The sequence below is a fragment of the Pagrus major genome, chromosome 7 (assembly GCF_040436345.1).
Source record: "Pagrus major chromosome 7, Pma_NU_1.0".
Lineage (NCBI taxonomy): Eukaryota > Metazoa > Chordata > Actinopteri > Spariformes > Sparidae > Pagrus > Pagrus major.
Window position 1 is genome coordinate 14966221 of NC_133221.1, and position 18728 is coordinate 14984948.

Consider the following 18728-nt stretch of genomic DNA (forward strand, 5'->3'; position numbering starts at 1 on the left):
TTTCAGAATCTGACAAAATAACGCTAAACTAATATAATGACTGAGAATATACAGTGTTTGTCACTTGATTTGCAGCTGCGTAGCACAATGTTGCCAAACCAACACAGAGAAAGCGGACTGCAAGAAAGAGGCATGCTATCTGGTTCTGCTCAGTCTCACTGTAATTTCCTGTAACATGGGGCATGGCTCTGGTTCTCTAGGCAAACAGTTCGCCTTTGAAGAATGATTTGGAAATATACATTTTAATAAGGTGCACTGAGGCACGGCCAACCAGACACAAGAAAAAGATAAAAAGGAGATTGCATATCTGAAATAAGCTGATGACGGGAGGGAGGGGGAAATAAAGGAGAGACAGAAAATAATGGGGCTAAGGGAAGGACTTGTAACAGCAAGGTGTTTTTTCTTTAATTGAAGTGGCTGGGGAATGTAAAATGGAATAGCATGCTTTGGGCAAATCAGTTGTGAACATGTTGTGAATGTAGAGCACTTTTTAATCTGCTTCACAAAATAATGCAAATATTGCAGACGTCTTTGTCGGCTCGCCTGTTATTTCTCCACGTAATGAAGCCACCACTCCCATCAAGTCTTTTCTTCCAGGCAATCAGACAGCTGCTTGAGTCATTTCACACTGTTTTTTTGAAGATGGAAAAGCAAATTGACAAGTTTGCTCTTTAATACAAAAGTCAGACTTATCCAAACAGTTTGTGCAGTGGAGGGTTTTTTCTTCTTCTACTTTGTTATTGCCGTGGACATCCCTCATCCCAGCTCTCTGTCTGTCTCTCGTTTCTTCCTCTTCTCTTGTTTCTACCTCTCTACTCTCTCTTTCCGACCCCTCTATTTTTAGGTAGAGTGCTTTTAATTATGCATGTTGTCATAGTGCTTTTAGCATTACTGTCGTTTAAGAAGATGTGTGTAAGTGTGAGTGTGTCTGCGTGCGTGTGTGTATGTGTGAACATTCCCTACTTTCTGTTTGTTTACCCAGCTTGCTTTGCATCTGAACACAACCCTGGTGTGAGGACACCGTGTCAACTGTAAGCTATGAGAAGCTTTGGCCCTCAGGAGACCAGCAGTGCAGACATGACGGTTTAGAACAGGGCTGTCACCATGTTAGATATTCACTACACGATTGTTGTGGCCAAATGAATAAATGAATTTACAATAACATTATTGTTGCGATGTCTATAGGAAATTGAAAAAGAAGCGCCTTCAACCAAAATCATCTTTAACTTTGTGTTTTTGGCGAATAAATTACCCTCAAAGTACGAGTGTAGGGAGGTGGAGAAGGAGACAGTAACCAGAACTGTAAGACTGGCCTGGTTTCCTCACAGACCAGGAGTGTGTGGATCCATGCTGATTCGACACCAGGGTGACAGTCATTGATTTCCAACACACTCTAAACACCAGATTGAGACTGACAAATCTTCCTCTTTCTCTACCTCTGTCACTCTGTGCTCCAGTTTCTTATTTTTCAATTCACTGGCACCTTCTTGTTCCTTCTTGTTCATCAATCCTTGAAAGCAGATGACTCCTTCCCATCACTTCCAGTCTCTCTCTCTCTCTGTCGTCCTTTCACCTGTGTTCTCCAACTCCCTTGTTTTTCCCTTTTCCTCATTCAACACTATCCGCCCTCTTTGTCTTTGGCTTCTTTCATCTCCTCTCCAGCCATCTCTGTCCCTCCTCACCCAGGCGCTTCATTGTTTTGATATATGACCTAATTACTTGGCTAATTGAGGTTCTTGTAGCTGCCGCACAGTTTGGTGGCGGGGAACTCTGGTCGCCTTTAGAGTATGCATGAAGGTCGTGGTCGGTGTGAATGTTTGTCATTCTCCCGTTCTGCACAACTAAGGAAACTTAGTTTTGAATCGCATCGAAGGCACATAGATCATCGACTCTTAACAAAATATGCCAGTATTTCTTCGTTTCATAATGTTCTTTGTCAACTACTTTATAGTGGGTCCAAAAGACCACAATTCCCCTCCCCATTATGGGACTGGCAGTCCTCCATCGGCCTATTTCTTTTTCATAAAGGGTCTAATGTTCTGATTCTTATCTGCAAGCAAAGGAATTGACTGGTGTATAATTGCTTTTAAGCACAATTATGGTCACTAATATGCATCCCATTCTGTAGATTTTTTCAATGACAAATTAATCTTTGGCGTCCTTTAAGAGAGCCCGAAGCACTCATTTCACTCTTGTCTCCTCCTGTTGCTTTTCACAGGATATCTTGGCCTCTTCATTTCCCACTCTTTTCTTTTCTTTTGCTGAAGAAGCTGTGTCTTTCTCTCAACTATTGACTGTTTGTCAGAAGACACCAGATGTAGGACTGTGCTGGTCTGTGTCTCCTCCTGATCTGACTGCTGTACAGGAGCTTGTCTTACTTTAAACTACCTAAGTACTTGCTTAAGTAGCTATTTACTCACTTGTTGGTTAATCCGATCAGAACAGCTATGTTGATCTTGGAAGCATTTAATCAGTACATGCAATCATAAAGAGCATACATATGTACAGATACAAAATGCATTTTGGAACAGCTATACCTTTAAATATCAGCTTTAAAATCATTTTTATGGTATATTGACTTGGATTAAGGAGGATGGTTTCGTTCCCACTCCGTGCCTCAGACGTCTCTTCTTGCACAATGTAACTTCGGTCGAGCAGGCTTATTGTTAATCAGATCACCATGAACAAGAATTGTTGATTACCGTATAAAAACACAAATTTATAACGTCATTCACAGAATTTAGTGAAAGTAGATAATATTTTCTGACGTAACCCAAACCCAGTGGCCAAGGCTGGTGGAGGCAGAGTCAGCTCAAGGAATTGAGCTAACGACAGCTACAGATAGCAGCAGTTAGCGGTTACTTTAGCGAGAAGTTAAGCTATCTGTCCATCACAAAAACACTGTTTTCAGTGAGGCAGAGCAGCCTGAAGACATCAGAGGGGAAAAATTCCCCATAAAATATGATCCTGGTCGGAGCTGCTGCAGATTGCCTTGATGCGACAGTGGTGTAAAAGTGAATTGCACTGAAACTGTAGGAACACCAAATGGCAAAAAATACCAATTCTTGCACAATGCTGCGTTAAAGGTGTGACATTTAATATGCTCTTTTCAGAATGTATAATATGCAGTATAAAGAGATATAAATGAAATGTTTCATCCTTGAATAGAGTAATAAATTAGATGAGCCTTGTAGAGAGCCTTAAAAGACCAAACTATCTTGTTGTTATCTGACTTTTTTAGTAAGCACTTTTATCACAACTACATACCTCTAAGAAACCATGCTGGATGTGTTCATTAAAACCCTTCCAATCTAAACATGACCCAAGACATTTGGTTCCTAAGCAGAAAACGATATGACCGTGACTGAACAATACCCTTTCAGCAAAGTTCACTAAAGTGCAAACATAAAACATTGAAAAAAAAAGATGATTAATTAAAATACCTAAATTATTCAAAAACTGAATAGACGACTTCAAGTTTATGATCTGCTCCTGGAGGCTTTGGAGCCCTAAGCAGCTGCTAACTGTATTGTGCTTGTGCCTTAGGCCAGCAATGCAGATACTCTCAGGTGAAAGTTTGAGAGAAAATGGGAACATTAGCCATGATTGATCGTCTCTTGCGCCATTTATCCAAGAAGGAATTTCTGAACTTTTATCGCTCAGGAACTACTTTCAATCTTACAAACTGAAAAGTATATGGCATGCACCTTCTTTAATATCAGTCAGGTTTTCACACATGTCTAAAGTGTAGATTTTACATGTTATATAATAAATAATGAGTAGTTTTTTTAATGTGACTGAATTGCACCCTGTGGAGAAAACCTGCCTCACTTTTTCTAAATGTGTTAAAATGACATCTCAACATCCACAGCAATTTTCTAAAGAAGAGATGCCAGTCTGGAAAATTAGGCTACCTTTCAGCGGCACCGGAGGAATCTCAGAGTCTATCTCCGAGCATTTTGAATCATCTTTTCAACCTAGTGTACTGTATTCTGACAGCCATGATTTCTCCCAAAAGCCTTCATTCACTCTCCATCTGCTTTAACATTCCTTTTCAAAGAACTTACTTGTACAAGCACAGACAGCCTTTGCCAACATTAGACATCAAATGTTTAATTCAAGGACACACTTTCCAGTAATGGAGGAAAGCCCAGAAATCATCCTTTCTTCCAGTCCTGATTTCACAGGTGACACAGCAGGCATTAGCTCACCTCTCTCTCATCATGGCTACCACCGCCCCCTGCTGTTTGCCATGGCGAAGCTTGGTGCAGTTTGTCCTTGTTCTTCGGGCCCATGAATCTTGCATGCAGTGGATATTTTGATCCATGACAGTGCATATTCCACCGGCGGCTGCGTTCCATCTCATCAAATACGGTCGTCTGTTTCTTTGCCAGTGCTGATGGAGGAAAGACATCTCATTATTAATTGAATTAAGGGGAGTATTTCTGGAGCAAGGTGAGTTTTGAGCCTGGTAACAAAGAATTATTTATGGAGTGCTTTGAAATTCCCAGGCACTAATGGGACTGAGCTCCATCACTGTCTATACAGATAAGAACATCGATGCTGCCTCCCGCCTTCTAATGTAAATACAAACCAGCCTGAGCAGAGATGCTTTTGCTCAGCGATACCTCAAAGCATAGAATATAACAACCTAATCCCCATAATTTAACATAAAAATAGTGACTGAATGTCTAATGGAGACTGTTGTAGACCTTGAGGAAGGAAAACTTATCTGATTATGATGACCATAGCGCTGTCAGGGGTGCAATTCCCTATCCCCTGCTCACTATAGGCATGGGATCATTGCCAGTAGTCCAGTAAAAATCTGGACCATGAGGAGCATGATACAAAAGAAAAATCATACAGGAAGCTCATTGAAGTATCAGCATATCCAGTTCAATCATGCCAGTATGCCTGCGCCTTTGCCACTGATCCTTTATTCTGTAGTGGTATGCAGAATTGACCTTGCTGCTAATGAGCTGCTAGAGATACAGGATAGCTGCGAGCCCTGAGGTCAAGCTAGGGACAACAACAGAAAAGGCAACATGGCACAGTGATGAAGCTCTCATAGCCACATATAGTCATCTTTTAGTAAAGTCAACAGCATCTCATCAGCTTAGGATCAAGAACAACAACACAACATGTAGCTTCTTCGTGCAATAGTTGTTCCATATACGGTCGTCGGATGTTTTATGATAAATGCACTTTAGATGAATTATAAACATAGTTTTTTGTGTCTTTATATCCCTCCACCACAATATTAAAGATCAGCTCCAGTCAAACCTTTTTTTTTACTTGTTCCTACAGTTGAACATTTGAGCTTCACTGTGTAGAATGATGTGTGTGCAGAGTTTGACACTATGAGGCTGTTTTCTGTGTTCTGTTTTGTCTGTATTCACTGAAAAATCAGATTTTAAGGCCTATGAGCATGATTTGTGACATCACCAATAGGTTGAAAGTCAATTGAGGTCCAATCTCCAGCCAAAACAGGTGTTATGTAAGGACTTGAAGCCTCCAGTGTCAAAATGTTCTCACTCCCAATTCGTCAAATACAGCAGCTTGTTCAGTGGAACGTAAACTTCAAACTATAATACTCTGCCTACCCCTCTAGGAACAGTTTTGCATGTCGAGGGCTCTGCAGTCAGATTAGCAATAATGTCATAACATAATGTTAGGTTACACTTTCAAAATAAAGGCTCCATGGTCAAGTTAGCAATAATATGTAATATGCAACATCTGGCTACACTTTCAAAATAAAGATGGCTGACAAACAGTACGCTTACTATGACATATGATGATTTTTCGAATGTTATAAATGTTGTCAAACAGTCACAGTTTGGTTATATGTTTGGGCACAACAATGATTTTTGTCTCCAATATCTGGTTAGGCACTGGAAAGGATCATACTTTGAGTTAAAATAACTACATTCAGTCCTGCAACGTAAGTGACGTGAAGTATGTTTCGTCATTCACATATGTTAACTTACCTACGTAACATAACGTGAAAAAAAATCATTCTTGACTCTGAAGGGAAAGCCCAACCCGGCTCATCCCTGACTCGGACTCACTCTTTATACTGCTGCAGTAGAGGGACGCATCAAGGAGTGATACTAGAGGGCCAACTACAGCATCAACTTAGAAGCAAAAGGCCACTTACCAGGCTCCTGTATTTGACACACTGGAGGGAGAACGTGCTGCCAGTGCACATACACTGAGAAATCTTGTGTCCAGCAGTTAAACTTTTGGAAATTAAAAGATAATTACATATTCATAGATCCTGGAACTTTTATGGAAATTTTAATAAAGATAATTGAACTTTTGCGAGAAAAAAAAAGGACGTATCAGTCACGACTTATTATTCAAAATAGAGTGTTTTATGTACGTCTTAAAACTTGTCTGGAGGGGATCATTAATTCAGCAGAGTTGCAGCTAGTTGAGATGAGATGAGGCATTCAGGGACTCATTTATCTAGTCTTTAAAATGAACAAAAAATAATGCTCTTAGTGTAAAAAAAAAGGATAAGATAAGGATTTATCTTGTATTTGATGCTGCAGGTTTTACATTAGGGGGTCAGGGGGGATTTAAAGCCAACACTATTGGATAACAAAGGAATGGCACCATCACAGATGAATTTTCAGTATGTTTTTTTTTTTTTTTCTTCGCTGAAATGTCAGGTACAGTAGAGCCCAGTTACCACCAGCTTTGGTACACTCTGCTCTCCAAAGTCAGGTGTGATTACAGCGTTCAGCACCGAGGAAATGGCGGTTCAAGGAGAAACAAGAGGGGTTGTGGGCGTGTGAAGATGGAAACGAGCACTGGGTCATTAGTCTTTGATGTTTTTTTTTTTCCTCCTCTGATGTGACCCATGACTAATTCTTCTCCACACTCTTTGCATGAATTGTGGGTGTGTGCAGCACTTTATTATCTATGAATATATTAATAAATCTATCTATCACTGCATTATTTTGTTCATGATCTCTAATAATTTCAGGTCTTGCTCGCCACATTATTAACCTCATCCCCGTTGCGGCTGCATGCTACACCTCGGTTTCAAGGTTGACTATACTGTGTAGGAGAATCCCCTGCTAATCCAGACTTTAGCCTCCTACCTCAACGCCCCAACCATCCAGAAAATCTCCTGGGACATGTCTCTAGCTCACGTGCATGAATCTATCATTAGGAATTATGTGGAAAAATGGTCGGTCCCTGGATAGTTACAGAACTGACATTTTTTTTATGTTAATGAATAATATCACTGGAACGATTTTCTTCCCTCTCCAAACTAGCTGTATCTTTTGGAACATGGCTACAAGCTATTATAAGAATGGATTGGGAGACTAATGGCATCTCATGGGACATGAGTGGCTTTACATAGTGTTGTCTCAAGGGGGGTGAGACAGAAAGAAACAAGCCTTGGGAGTAGATAAGCCACATGAGGAATTTATGGCCATAATGTTATTATCATCAGACTTTTGTTTACCTTGAAACTGCTTCAGCGTTTACAAGTATTTGCTCAACTTAAGTTCACAAAATCATCTATCTGTATAATGGCTCCAAAAACTGGAGTAAACAAGGGAGAGCAGTCCAGACGTCTAGTGAAGGAGATCTGGAGGGTACGGCAATAAAAGGACCAGAATGGGATGAAAATAACAAATAAGAACCGAGGACAGAAATAACTTATCTTCATCCTATCCACCCTCTAGTCCTCATGGCGAAGCCTTTCTCGAACTGAACTGCACAGATATTTTTCTCCATTTCATGCTTTATGTCGGTTTTTACTTGGCCATCCTCTCCACTTACTGCTTTTATTCAGGCTGCGTAGAACTGTCAAGTGAAATGGCCCTGCTTCGCTTGGTAATATTCCTATAGACAAAAACACTCTCAGAGGAGACTTTGGCCTTGCGGATAAAACATACATTAGGTAAAGAAAAATCTGTCCGACTACAACAATTGTTGCGGGTTTCCAGGACATCTCATCTGTCATTTTGCAGATACTGTTCTTTGCAATCGTCTCCCTTAGTATGCATGAGTGTATGTGAGTGGATATGAATGTGTGGTTGTTTTTATCCTTCTTGTTTCGAGGACATTTTAAATTGTTTATTTGGTGACATTAGGAAGAGATCGAAATTTCACTGCACTGGTAACTTGTTTATTTCTGCACATCACAATAAAGGACTTGACTCCTTTGAATCCTTAAATCCAAAATAAATTTGTCCTGAACGCTGTTTGTCATCTCTTGACCTCAAGGGAGATGATGCTTAAAGGATAAGTTCACCCAAAAATTTAAATTCAGTCATTATCTACTCACCCTCAAGTCAATGGAAAGTTGGAGGAAGTTTTGTAGTCCACAAAACATTTCCGGATCTTCACAGAAAAACAGCGCTGCAGCATCCTCCTAAACAACTGAAGTAGATGGGGACTTGTTTTGAATTGTAAAAAAACAACTTTAAAATACATAAAATGGCTCCATTCAGCTCATCCGGCGTAATCCAACTCCCATTTTGACTTGAAAAGACGCTAAAAGCTTACCCATCTGAAGTGGGCAGTGTAAATATTGTCTTTTCAAATAAATTTAGCATCTTGGAGCTTCTGGAGACTGTATCCAGAGCCATTTTATGTTTTTTTCTTGTGTGTGTGTTTTTTATTTTAAAACAATCCCCATCTGTTAAGAGAGTAGTGCAAACATTGTTTTGGTGTGAAGCTCCAGAAATGTTTTGTGGACTAAGTAACTTGAACTCAGGCTGGATTTAGACCAAATCAGGTGGTGTGGCCAAAATCGCAGGTCTTCTCATTCATTTTAATGAAGATGGTAATTTTTGGTTTTGGCTGTGGCGGTGCTGGTCGCAGGGTGTTCTGGAGAAAAAAAAGTGCAGCCGGTTGCGGCGAAAAAGTTGAAACATGCTCAACTTTTGGAAGAACGCAGCTTGGACGTCACATTGCAGTGGCCAATCGCATAAACTGGTGATCAGATGTGCAGCGTGAATGACTGAAACCACAGTGGATTGTAACATCATGTGTCATGTGCAACGATCACTGTAGGACCAGCATGCTTAACCTACTCTGGCAGAGGCATGAGCGGAGATCATAAACAGAGCAGAAGGGGTCAGGAACACAACACTTTCTTTGTGTACCGCTATGTTTCTCTTCTGATCTCACTCGGTTTGGTCTTGACCCACATACTGCATGTCAAAGGTGAGGGAGGCCTGTAAGCAACAGGGCACCACCTCTGCAGGGGTAGAAATAGGCTGTTCAGTCGGTGTTGATCCCCTGACCGAGCATTGCCAGAATCCTTCCAGCTCTATGTGAAAGGGATCCGTCGCCTGGGGTCCGTCGCCTGGGGGCTCTCTCATCCTCTTTCACCGCCCATATGCCAGTGGCACAACGCTGCTGCAGAGCACACTCAACTGTCATGCTTTTTATGCAGCCTAACTGACTTATCATCGGGTTCTTCCCTGCTTCCGCCAAGAGCCCGGACACCCACGTTTCCCACCACACACATGCACGCACACACTTTTCTTTTCTCCTTTCCCCCTCTCTGTCTTTTGTCAGCACTTTGCCAGAAATTCCTGCTTCACTGAACTGGGCATACAGTGCATGACTTGATCTGACATGAAAGCTAAGGGCTAGCTATTATAGCCTCGTATTAGAGCCCATGAGTGGCTGAGGGAGAGAGAGAGAAAGAGAAAGAGAGAGGCAGAAGTATGGCGTAATTCAAAAACAACAATAACAGCATCCTCGGTAGCCTTTCTTCAGATCCTGGGAGTAAGGAGGAGAGAAAGTGAGAGAAGGGGGGAGAGGGAGGGAGGGAGTGAGAGAGGACGCTAGTCGCATCACTCAAGAGGAGTAGGCGTGCTCTCCAGTGCGCTGCATCGTTTGATGATCTCCCCGGTTCCCCCCCTCCTGAACCTCCACTCTCTGCTCTCTGCGGGTGAGGTCGGTCAAACAAAGCGTCTGAGCGGACTTTCCCTGCCGGAGGAGTCGAGCTCGACTTTCCGCCGAGCAGCAGCAGAGCCGTGAGCACGGCGCCGGTCAGCGGGGCCACACCGCGGCACTTTGGATAACTCACACAGCTGAGGATCCCGCTGCTTCGCCAGGGCGCATCGCGGCTCATCCGCGTCCCGCACCAAGAAACAGCTGAACACATTGCCATGAACGCTTCAGTCAGTCAGCATAGGTGACTTTTGATTCCCTCTCTCTTTTTTTTTTCTCCCTCTCCTTTTCTTTTCATTCTCTTGGATTCACTGGGAGAGAGAGGAGGGGGGATATCCACGGTGGCAGCATAAAAGCGCCAAACTCGCAGTGTGCGTGCAGGGAGGGTGCTTTCGCCCAAGATGCAGGTGGATCGGAGCTGCGTGGTCTCCAGTGCGTGGTGTGCGTGTCTGCTTTTACTTTTCTCAACTCTGAGCACCAGGGTCACCGAGGTGGGAGGAACCCACCAGAGCATCCCTCCGTCCGTGTAAGTACATGCTCTTTTACGCAGAGGTGCCGCGCATCAATTGATTCTCCAAGTTTCAAACCACGATTAAAAAAATACTCTGCACAGAATATTTGATGGCCTGTTTGGATCTCTGTTTGAATTGTTCCCACTGCTGTTAAATGGCGTGTGCATTGTGTGTGATGCCCCCCCATCCCCCCAAATATCTCACTTTTGTTGTATTAAATAAAAATTAGTAGGGTTGCAAATGAATGTTCATGCATCAGTCATCATCAGTCAAAAAACAGACAATCCCCTGTACTGTAGCCTATACTGTATGTATTTAGATGTTAAAATGTCTCTGTATCTTGCTCCTGTGTGTCTGCAGGGTGAAGCTCTGGGCTTCAGCCTTTGGTGGGGAAATGAAGTCCATCTCTGCAAAGTACTCCGGCTCCCAGCTGCTGCAGAAGGTGAGCGCTTTTACTGTCTGAATACAACTTCAGGTGTCAAATTGAAAGTACCTCCAGGAACCTAAAAGGATTCAAATATTATTCAAATATCCACATGGCTCAACTGGAGCAGGGTTTTCTTGTGGACAGGCAAACTCTGGCAAAATATTGAGTATGAAAGAGGAGAGGGGAGATTTCCTTTCAAAGAGGAGCTCAACTATCCATGAAATATATATATTTTTGGTTTTCTTACAGCATCCTAGTGTGTAAGAGACACACACTGCATTTACTGATTTCTTTTTTTGGCAAAGATGAAATTATGTGATGCTGTGTGTAAAGCAACTGTTTGTTTAAAAGCTTTAAGCAACCTTTTCAGACTGTTCAAATTGCCGTCAGAGAGGAAATGACTGCTGCTGAGTATTTTTTTTTTTTTTTTGCGTTGAGAGAAATGTCACTCTTCATCTCTTAAAACTGTGGGTCCTGTGCTTTTTTAGCCACTTGAGAATCGGTAATGCATGTCAACTAGGTAGGCGCAGATTTAAAAGCTTATTCAGAACGTGTGCCTTTCAAATGAGTGTCCAATTCTCAAGCACTCCGGCAGATGCATTCGCACGGGCGTACACACAGATACACTCTCCTGAAAGCAGCAATTTTTTTTTCGCTAAGCAACTGAATGTTCCTCACATTTCCAACACCCCCTTACCTCTTTCGTACCTCTCCGCGGTCCCTTTTACACTCCGCTTTGTTGCATTAATGCAAGATTTGAGTGTGATGGAATGCAAATTTTTCTAATGGAGGGTCAGTTGATGAAGCATGAGTCGAAACTGGCTAATGGATAGCCGGTGGATAAAAGGCCAAGCTGCACAGACACAATGCTGTGCTTGGGGGCAACAGTTCAGGGTACTGGTGGATGCAGAAGACCTGCTGCACAACCAGGACATGTGTCTGTCACTTCCATATGTGCCCTATACATGAGTGCACACACACACACACACACACACACACACACACGAAAGTATGCACATGACCACACACTGTATATCCACACGCAAAGCCTCGTAGACACACATGGGGCCGATAGCATGTATTTCATCAGCCGTTGAGAAGGCAGCGGAGTGGTGTTATCTTTTTGACAGGATAAAAACTGTTCCCCCCTCTCATCTTTTTCTGCCTCCAAAAAGGAGATAACCCTCCTACAGAGTGACGACCTCTTTATGAAATGCAAATGAAGGCCGCGGGGTTAATTGAGCAAAGAAAAGACTGGAGACCTCTTTGTGGGGAAAAAGTGCATCTTTTAGCCCAAACTGGTATGTTGCTGGATTGCATGGTATCGCCAGATGTGTGCAGGATGTATCAGCACACACATGCATTCACAGTGTCCTGTATGTTGTGCTCCATTGCGTGTCCGGTACAGTCTATTAGCTGCTGTCCAGAAAAGCTGAGGAGGGACCACAGTTCCCCTGAAGGCACATATGCTTTTAAATAGGCATAGAAAGAATGAGGGATGTACACTGTTGTACATAGAGGGGAGGATGGTACCGAAGAGAAAGGACCAAGGCTTGTGTGTGTGCATGAGTATGTGTGTGTGTGTGTGTGTGTGTGTGTGTGTGTGTGTGTGTGTGTGTGTTTGTGTGTGTTTGTGTATCCCCTGGGCATGGGACAGATGGACTGAGTCTCTCTTCAGTTATCTCTGTGACCCCAGCGTAACTAAATTCCCTCGGAAATAACCATACCTCTGCATAAGTCACACACACACAAACACACAAACACAAATACACTATGCATGCAACTCAACCTGAATCATGCTGCATACAAAGACACACGCAAGGAATTCTTTGATTGTTCAGGCATTTTGCTCACAGTGTACAGCATAGTATAATTTATTTATGTCTGAATGTTTGAAACCATCAGACCAGAACATAATGTAAACACATGTATTGAAATACTTTGAAATGTATGTTTTATATATATATATATGTATATATAAATATATATATATATATACCACCTTTTTCACTAAAACTCTACAATGGAAAAAAACAGTTGGAGCCAGCAAATGTGAAGCAACTTTTTTCTCCTGGTTTTATATTTAGTTCAAATTTTGGTCCAGTTTTCAAGTCTTGAATCCATCGTGGCTCACGCTGTTACTTTGTGTTCCAAGTCGAAACGCTACAATTAGAATTAGTTATTTCCTTTGTGCAGACTCTGCATTAATCTGATGCCAGATTTGGCTTCCAATTTAATCCTCTCCAATGAGAGTTATTCTTAAAAAAGTGCAAACGTGTGATAAATCATAATTGATAACGTAAAACCATGCAATAAATGACTTTCTAAATTGACTGACAGCCCTAATCCAAACACATTAGTAGCTTAATTTAATATTTTCATAGATAATTCATTAAGATGCTGTAAGTCATTTCACTCCAAATGAAACAGGGTTGTGGGATCAATTCTGAATAGACAATTAAATTATTTTATGACCATTAAGTTGTGAAACAATATAATTCCCAGACGAGCCTACTAGGGTAAATTGAAAAAGTTTAATATGACTTTTGTTAAAATAAGTGGATTTGTTGCTGCTGTTTTCACACACTTTTTTTTAAATATTCAATTTTTTTAAAAACTCCACTTGGCCTTTCATCTACCTTCCACCCCCACCCTCCTCTTTCCTCTCCTCTCCTGTCCTGATCTGTCCTCCCTTCCCACGCCACAGCCCGCTTCCTGTATCCATCGGAAACAGCTCTTGTTTCAAGGTTAGTCAGGGCATATGTGTGTGTGTGTGTGTGTGTGTGTGTATGCACAATTGTGTGTCCCTGAAGAACAAAAAAAAACCACATGATCAATAACTCCTCCAATTTGTTACACCAATCGGATGTTAGCAGTATTCTCATCACTGTATGTACAAATACATGCACTGTATGAACACATGAACACTGTACATTATTACATTATATAGACAATATGTATTGTATACACACATTCGTACTAAAGACGGGAGTCTTCTGCTTGAGACCCATTAAACATCTCCCACTGATTGTTAGAATTGGCTCTGTGTGTTTTACCCTCTTCACTGCTATTTTGTTGAAATCTTTAATTTCATGTATCATTGAGCAACCTGTCTATATGAGCCACTCTGGCTGCGATGGCTCAGTGTGTGTGGTGTGTGTGTGTGTGTGTGTGTGTGTGTGTGTTGTTGGCTGGACTGGTTTTCACCTCACTGATGTTATGGCTTCCTGGAATCAAAGTAGTGGGACATTATTCCACGCTGAAGTAACTTCAAGCCTCTTGGTAATGGAAGATACCAGACAAATGATCATTCTGTGGGATCGCCACCGCCGCTGTCTTGAAAGTTATCCTTGCACGTCTGCTTTCCTATTTTTAAAAGCATAAGCAGTAACCTGAGGGCGGGGGATAGTGTTTGCAGTTTGTGTGTGTGTGTGTGTGTGTGTGTGTGTGTGTGTGTGTGTGTTAAGTTTGCATACCTACTTAAAGCATGCTCAATCACACACACACACACACCCCCTCTCTCACACTCAAAGGCGCATATACAGAGCAAAAGAGCCGAGGATGATAGGAAGGTGTAATGATGTGTGACAAGAGTATGCTGGAATCGATTTGCCTGGGTGGGGAAGAAGAGTGTGTGTCTGGGTGGTGTGTGTGTGTGTGTGTGTGTGTATGTGTGTGTGTGTGTGTGTGTGCACACGTATGGTCACTGCTACAGAGTGGTGCCACACCGTTCTCCTTTACTACAGCGGGGCAGTCACATCTCTGCTGACAATATTCCTAAAGAATTAGCCTACAGAAGACAGAGTTGAGTGGTTCCTCAAAAAGAAGCGGTGGATGAAACATATATAGTATTAAAGTCATCCAGTGAAGAGGAAAAAGGCTTAGACAGAGATGCACCACATGCACAAGCTGGTTTATGGAGTATAGAGAGAAAGAGAGGGAGGAGACAAATGTCTTTACATTTGAATCCAGTGATGTCGGCAGTCATCAGCCTTTGCCACGAAATACTTAGTACTTACTTAATAATAAGTTTGTTATCGCTAAGTGATTTGTGTTCAAATGAATGTACGAGCATCAAGTAAAATACAGTTTAAAAATCTTCAGAAAAAAGAAAATATTTATTTATTCAGAGCCCGACTGATATATCAGTTGGCCGATGTCACTGGCCTATCCAAGATATATCAGTCTCTCTTACAGTATATGCAGCCCGAATGGCACCGATACGAAAACATTTTTTTTATAGAGATCAATTGCAGATAAAGGTGCTTGGGGTAATTTATAATTATTAAATTCCCAGTAAGTTAACTATATCAGTGCACTGATTTAAGACGATAAAGTTTATTGTTGAACTGTGAAGTACCATGCCTCAGTTACATATCTCTGTTACAAGTGTTTGATAGCCATATTTGATGGATCATCACAAAAAATGTGTGCGTATCGGCCGTCATGTCAGTATCGGAATTTTGCACTTACCTAATATAATCAAGTAACTTTACATATGCAGTATATTATGTTAGTTCTATACTATACAATATGATGACTGATAAAAAACCCGGAAATGAAACCTTACCAGTGTCATCTTTTCAAAAAAATAATAAAACCGACCTTTGTGCTTGAAACTCTATCAATCAATCTTTATTTATAAAGCATCCCTTGTACATGAATGCTCTGCTTGTCTATTTTGCTTGTGTTTCACATAATCTAATGTACTTAAGTAAGATCAGTGAATTTTGAATCACACAATGACGTAAGTGTCATGTACACACAACAGCGATGTGCGTTGATCTACTGCAGACTTGTGTGACAAAAACATGAATTGATATTTCTACAGAACGGGATCTCGGGATGTTTTGTCTGTTTGGGGAAAGAGATCTTTTTTTGTTCTGAATATGTATTTTAGTCACACTAACCAGATTTAAGAGCATGACTAATTACCTAATTCTGAAGTGGAAATGATTATGCATTTCAGTTTTTCACGTTCATTTAAAATTAATTACATATTTGGATGAGAACAGTGAACAGTGGAAGAATGACTCTCCCAATATGAGTTTTTTCCCCACTCAGTCCTCATATTAAACAGCACTTAAAGTTTTAATTTGATTTGGCCTTTCTTTTTTTATTTACAAACGCTCTGCATTTTTCATACTTGTGTCAAAGAAATGGATGTAGTTTGAGTGCCTTTTATTTCTTTTACCTAATTTTCTTTACCCTTCATTTGTTGAGAAAAAAGTTTTATTTAGATTAGAAATAGATTATGTCTTCAAGCTAATTTGCTAAACTCAATACAAGAATGATTTCTGTGTTATTCCTATTGTTCACATATACAGAGAGCCTATAGGAATCTAAGTGCCGCAGCTACAACTTAAGGACACTCAGTGCTGGATATCCACAGTATTGTTATGGGGAATGTGTGAATGTTCAGAGGTCGACATTCTTTAAATACTCACAAATGACACTTTAAAGGATGGTGCCGTCAATTTTTTAGATGCTTTTAAACAAATAAATCAAAATCTAAAACTATTTCTCCACCTGACTTGTATTCTTGAAGAAGGATTTTATACGATCCTATGGGGAGATATATAATCAGAAAGCTTTACAGACTTACTTGCTACTATGTTCTGGATGAATTTAGACAACCTCGGTGTTGACTGTATGGTAACTGTTGTGTTTCAGCTTGATAGGGAAAAATGAGGCACAAATGATAGCTTTCACCTGAGTTTTAGTTGTTACAGTAAGGGTTTTTTGTCCATGAAAAATTTAAAATGTGAGAACAAACTCCATCACTTTTCCTTCAGACTCATTTGAAAAGCATTTTACTTATTTCTCTTTTTGCCCTCTATTTGCTTTTCTTGCCCTATGGATGACATTGTATATATATATATATATTTATATATATATATATATATATATATATATATATATATATATATATATATGTGTGTGTGTGTGTGTGTGTGTGTTTGTGTGTTTGTGTGTGTGTGGAAGTGGAGAGGGAACTATGTGTGATGGTGCCAATCTGCTGCCAAGGGTGGGTGATGGCTGAGGCGTTCCAGTGTAACAGTGTGTCAGTGAGGGGGAGACGGCTGCAGATTAGATTTAGCTTTGGGAAAATTGAATAGCTGTCAGGTTTGGTTCAGCACGGCTGGCGATGAGGTGAGGGACGGGGGTGTGTAGGGGTGTGTACTGATGACTGTCCCTCTTTCCCTAACCTCCCCCTAACCCTCCCATCTCTTCTCCTGCTTCTCGCTCCCTCCCTCTCTTGCTCTCATTGACCAAAGCATGATCTTGCTAAATTTGATTCCTCCACTGCTCATAGTAGAAGGGAGAGGGAAGAGAAAGAGGTGTGTGTGTGTGTGTGTGTGTGTGTGTGTGTGTGTGTGTAAAGAGAGAGAGAGGAAAGAAGCAGGGAAAGAAGGAGGAATGTCGTGTCACAGAGTTAATTACAGCGTTAGCAGGCGGGAGTGCAGCCTGTGCTGCTATCCTTTCATGTCCTAGCAGGCCAGCTTTAGCCAACACAGCCACTCACTCATACTGTAATTAGTGCTTTGTTGGTGAGAAAAGCAGGAGAAAAGCCACTGTGAATCAAACACCCTGCCTTTACTGTGGAGAGCTCTGGAGCAGGGAGCGGGCCCTTTGCTACCGGATTAAAGACCTTAAATTCTTTAAGAGCACAACTGCTGACGCCGTGTTTGTGGGCTTAGAAAATCAAACGTCTTTTGATGACTTGTTGTGCGGTTTAACTCTTTGATTTATCCCCAATCTCTGTGACTAAGTTTATTTGCCAGCGTGAAAAGTGTTTGATTTAGTAGTTAATTTGTGTTAGTGAGGAAGTTGATTTTTCTTCCCAGTTTCCTGAAGTTTCTGCACAAGATACACGCACACACACACACATACACTCTCAGTGTTTGCATACAGTGTGTGTGTGTGTGTCTGTGTGTGTGTCTGTGCTGTTTGGATGATGAATGTGAACACTGAAGATAAATATCCACTGTCATCTGTCATCGGCTGTTCAGGTCTGGCTGTGCCTCTGTCGGCCTGCAGATAAAGAGAATCTCACCGTGGCTGTACACCGGACATTAATGGACACACACACGTATACACACACACACACACACGCACACACACACTCACAGATTTCTGTAATTATGACAGATTGTTCACCTGGTGTATGCAGCGAGTAAACATTAGCCAACTTGCTAAAGGGGCGGGACCAGTACTATTAAGCACATTAACGTGTGCGGCATTGTGTGAAGGACTGTCTGTGACTTGCTGCTGTCCACATCAATCATCCATGCCGGTTGTTTGGGTCCAGCCTGTGCGCTGTAGGTAAAGATGGCCCGCATAAAGCAATACACCGAACAGAAGAAAGGACAACAGACCCATTACAGCTGCTCCATCAATCACAAATACCTCCTTAAACCTCTGCATGCTCAGATAATTCTGGTTTATGCTCAGAATTAAACATGAACTGGCACCCCAGCTCGCTCTCTCTTTTGTCTTCCTCTCTTTCAACCTCTCTGTCAACTCTTCCCTCTATCAACATCTTCACCCATGTGTTTTTGCACCCCTGTTCCTCCCCCCAATTATTTTCCTCGGTCTCTCTCCCCTCCCCTCTCTATGTCTCTCCACCTCTCCCTCCATCCCTCTGCTTTAATAATGGATAGGATGCAGCTATGGCGCTAAAGAATACATGGGAGGGGATCTTGGGATATGCCAGCGTTTGGTGCAAGTGTCGATGCCCACACCCACTAAAAAAAAAAAAATTGTTCCGCTGGCCAAGCACAATGTCGTGCACTCGCTGCACTCTCGGGCGGCCTCACTATGCGTCCCAAGTCACCCCCCTCGGCCTCTACATCAGC

The 18728-nt window shown here is 41.6% G+C and overlaps 1 protein-coding gene across 1 annotated transcript in view; it reads left to right on the forward strand.

Annotated features, from left to right (window-relative positions):
- Positions 1-10331: 10331 nt before the first annotated feature.
- Positions 10332-18728, forward strand: part of cacna2d3a (calcium channel, voltage-dependent, alpha 2/delta subunit 3a) — a 120521-nt gene continuing 112124 nt past the window's right edge. The window contains exons 1-2 of the mRNA XM_073470501.1: positions 10332-10456; positions 10803-10884. Of these exons, the coding sequence (XP_073326602.1) occupies positions 10332-10456; positions 10803-10884 (207 nt within the window). The remainder of the gene's footprint in view (positions 10457-10802; positions 10885-18728) is intronic.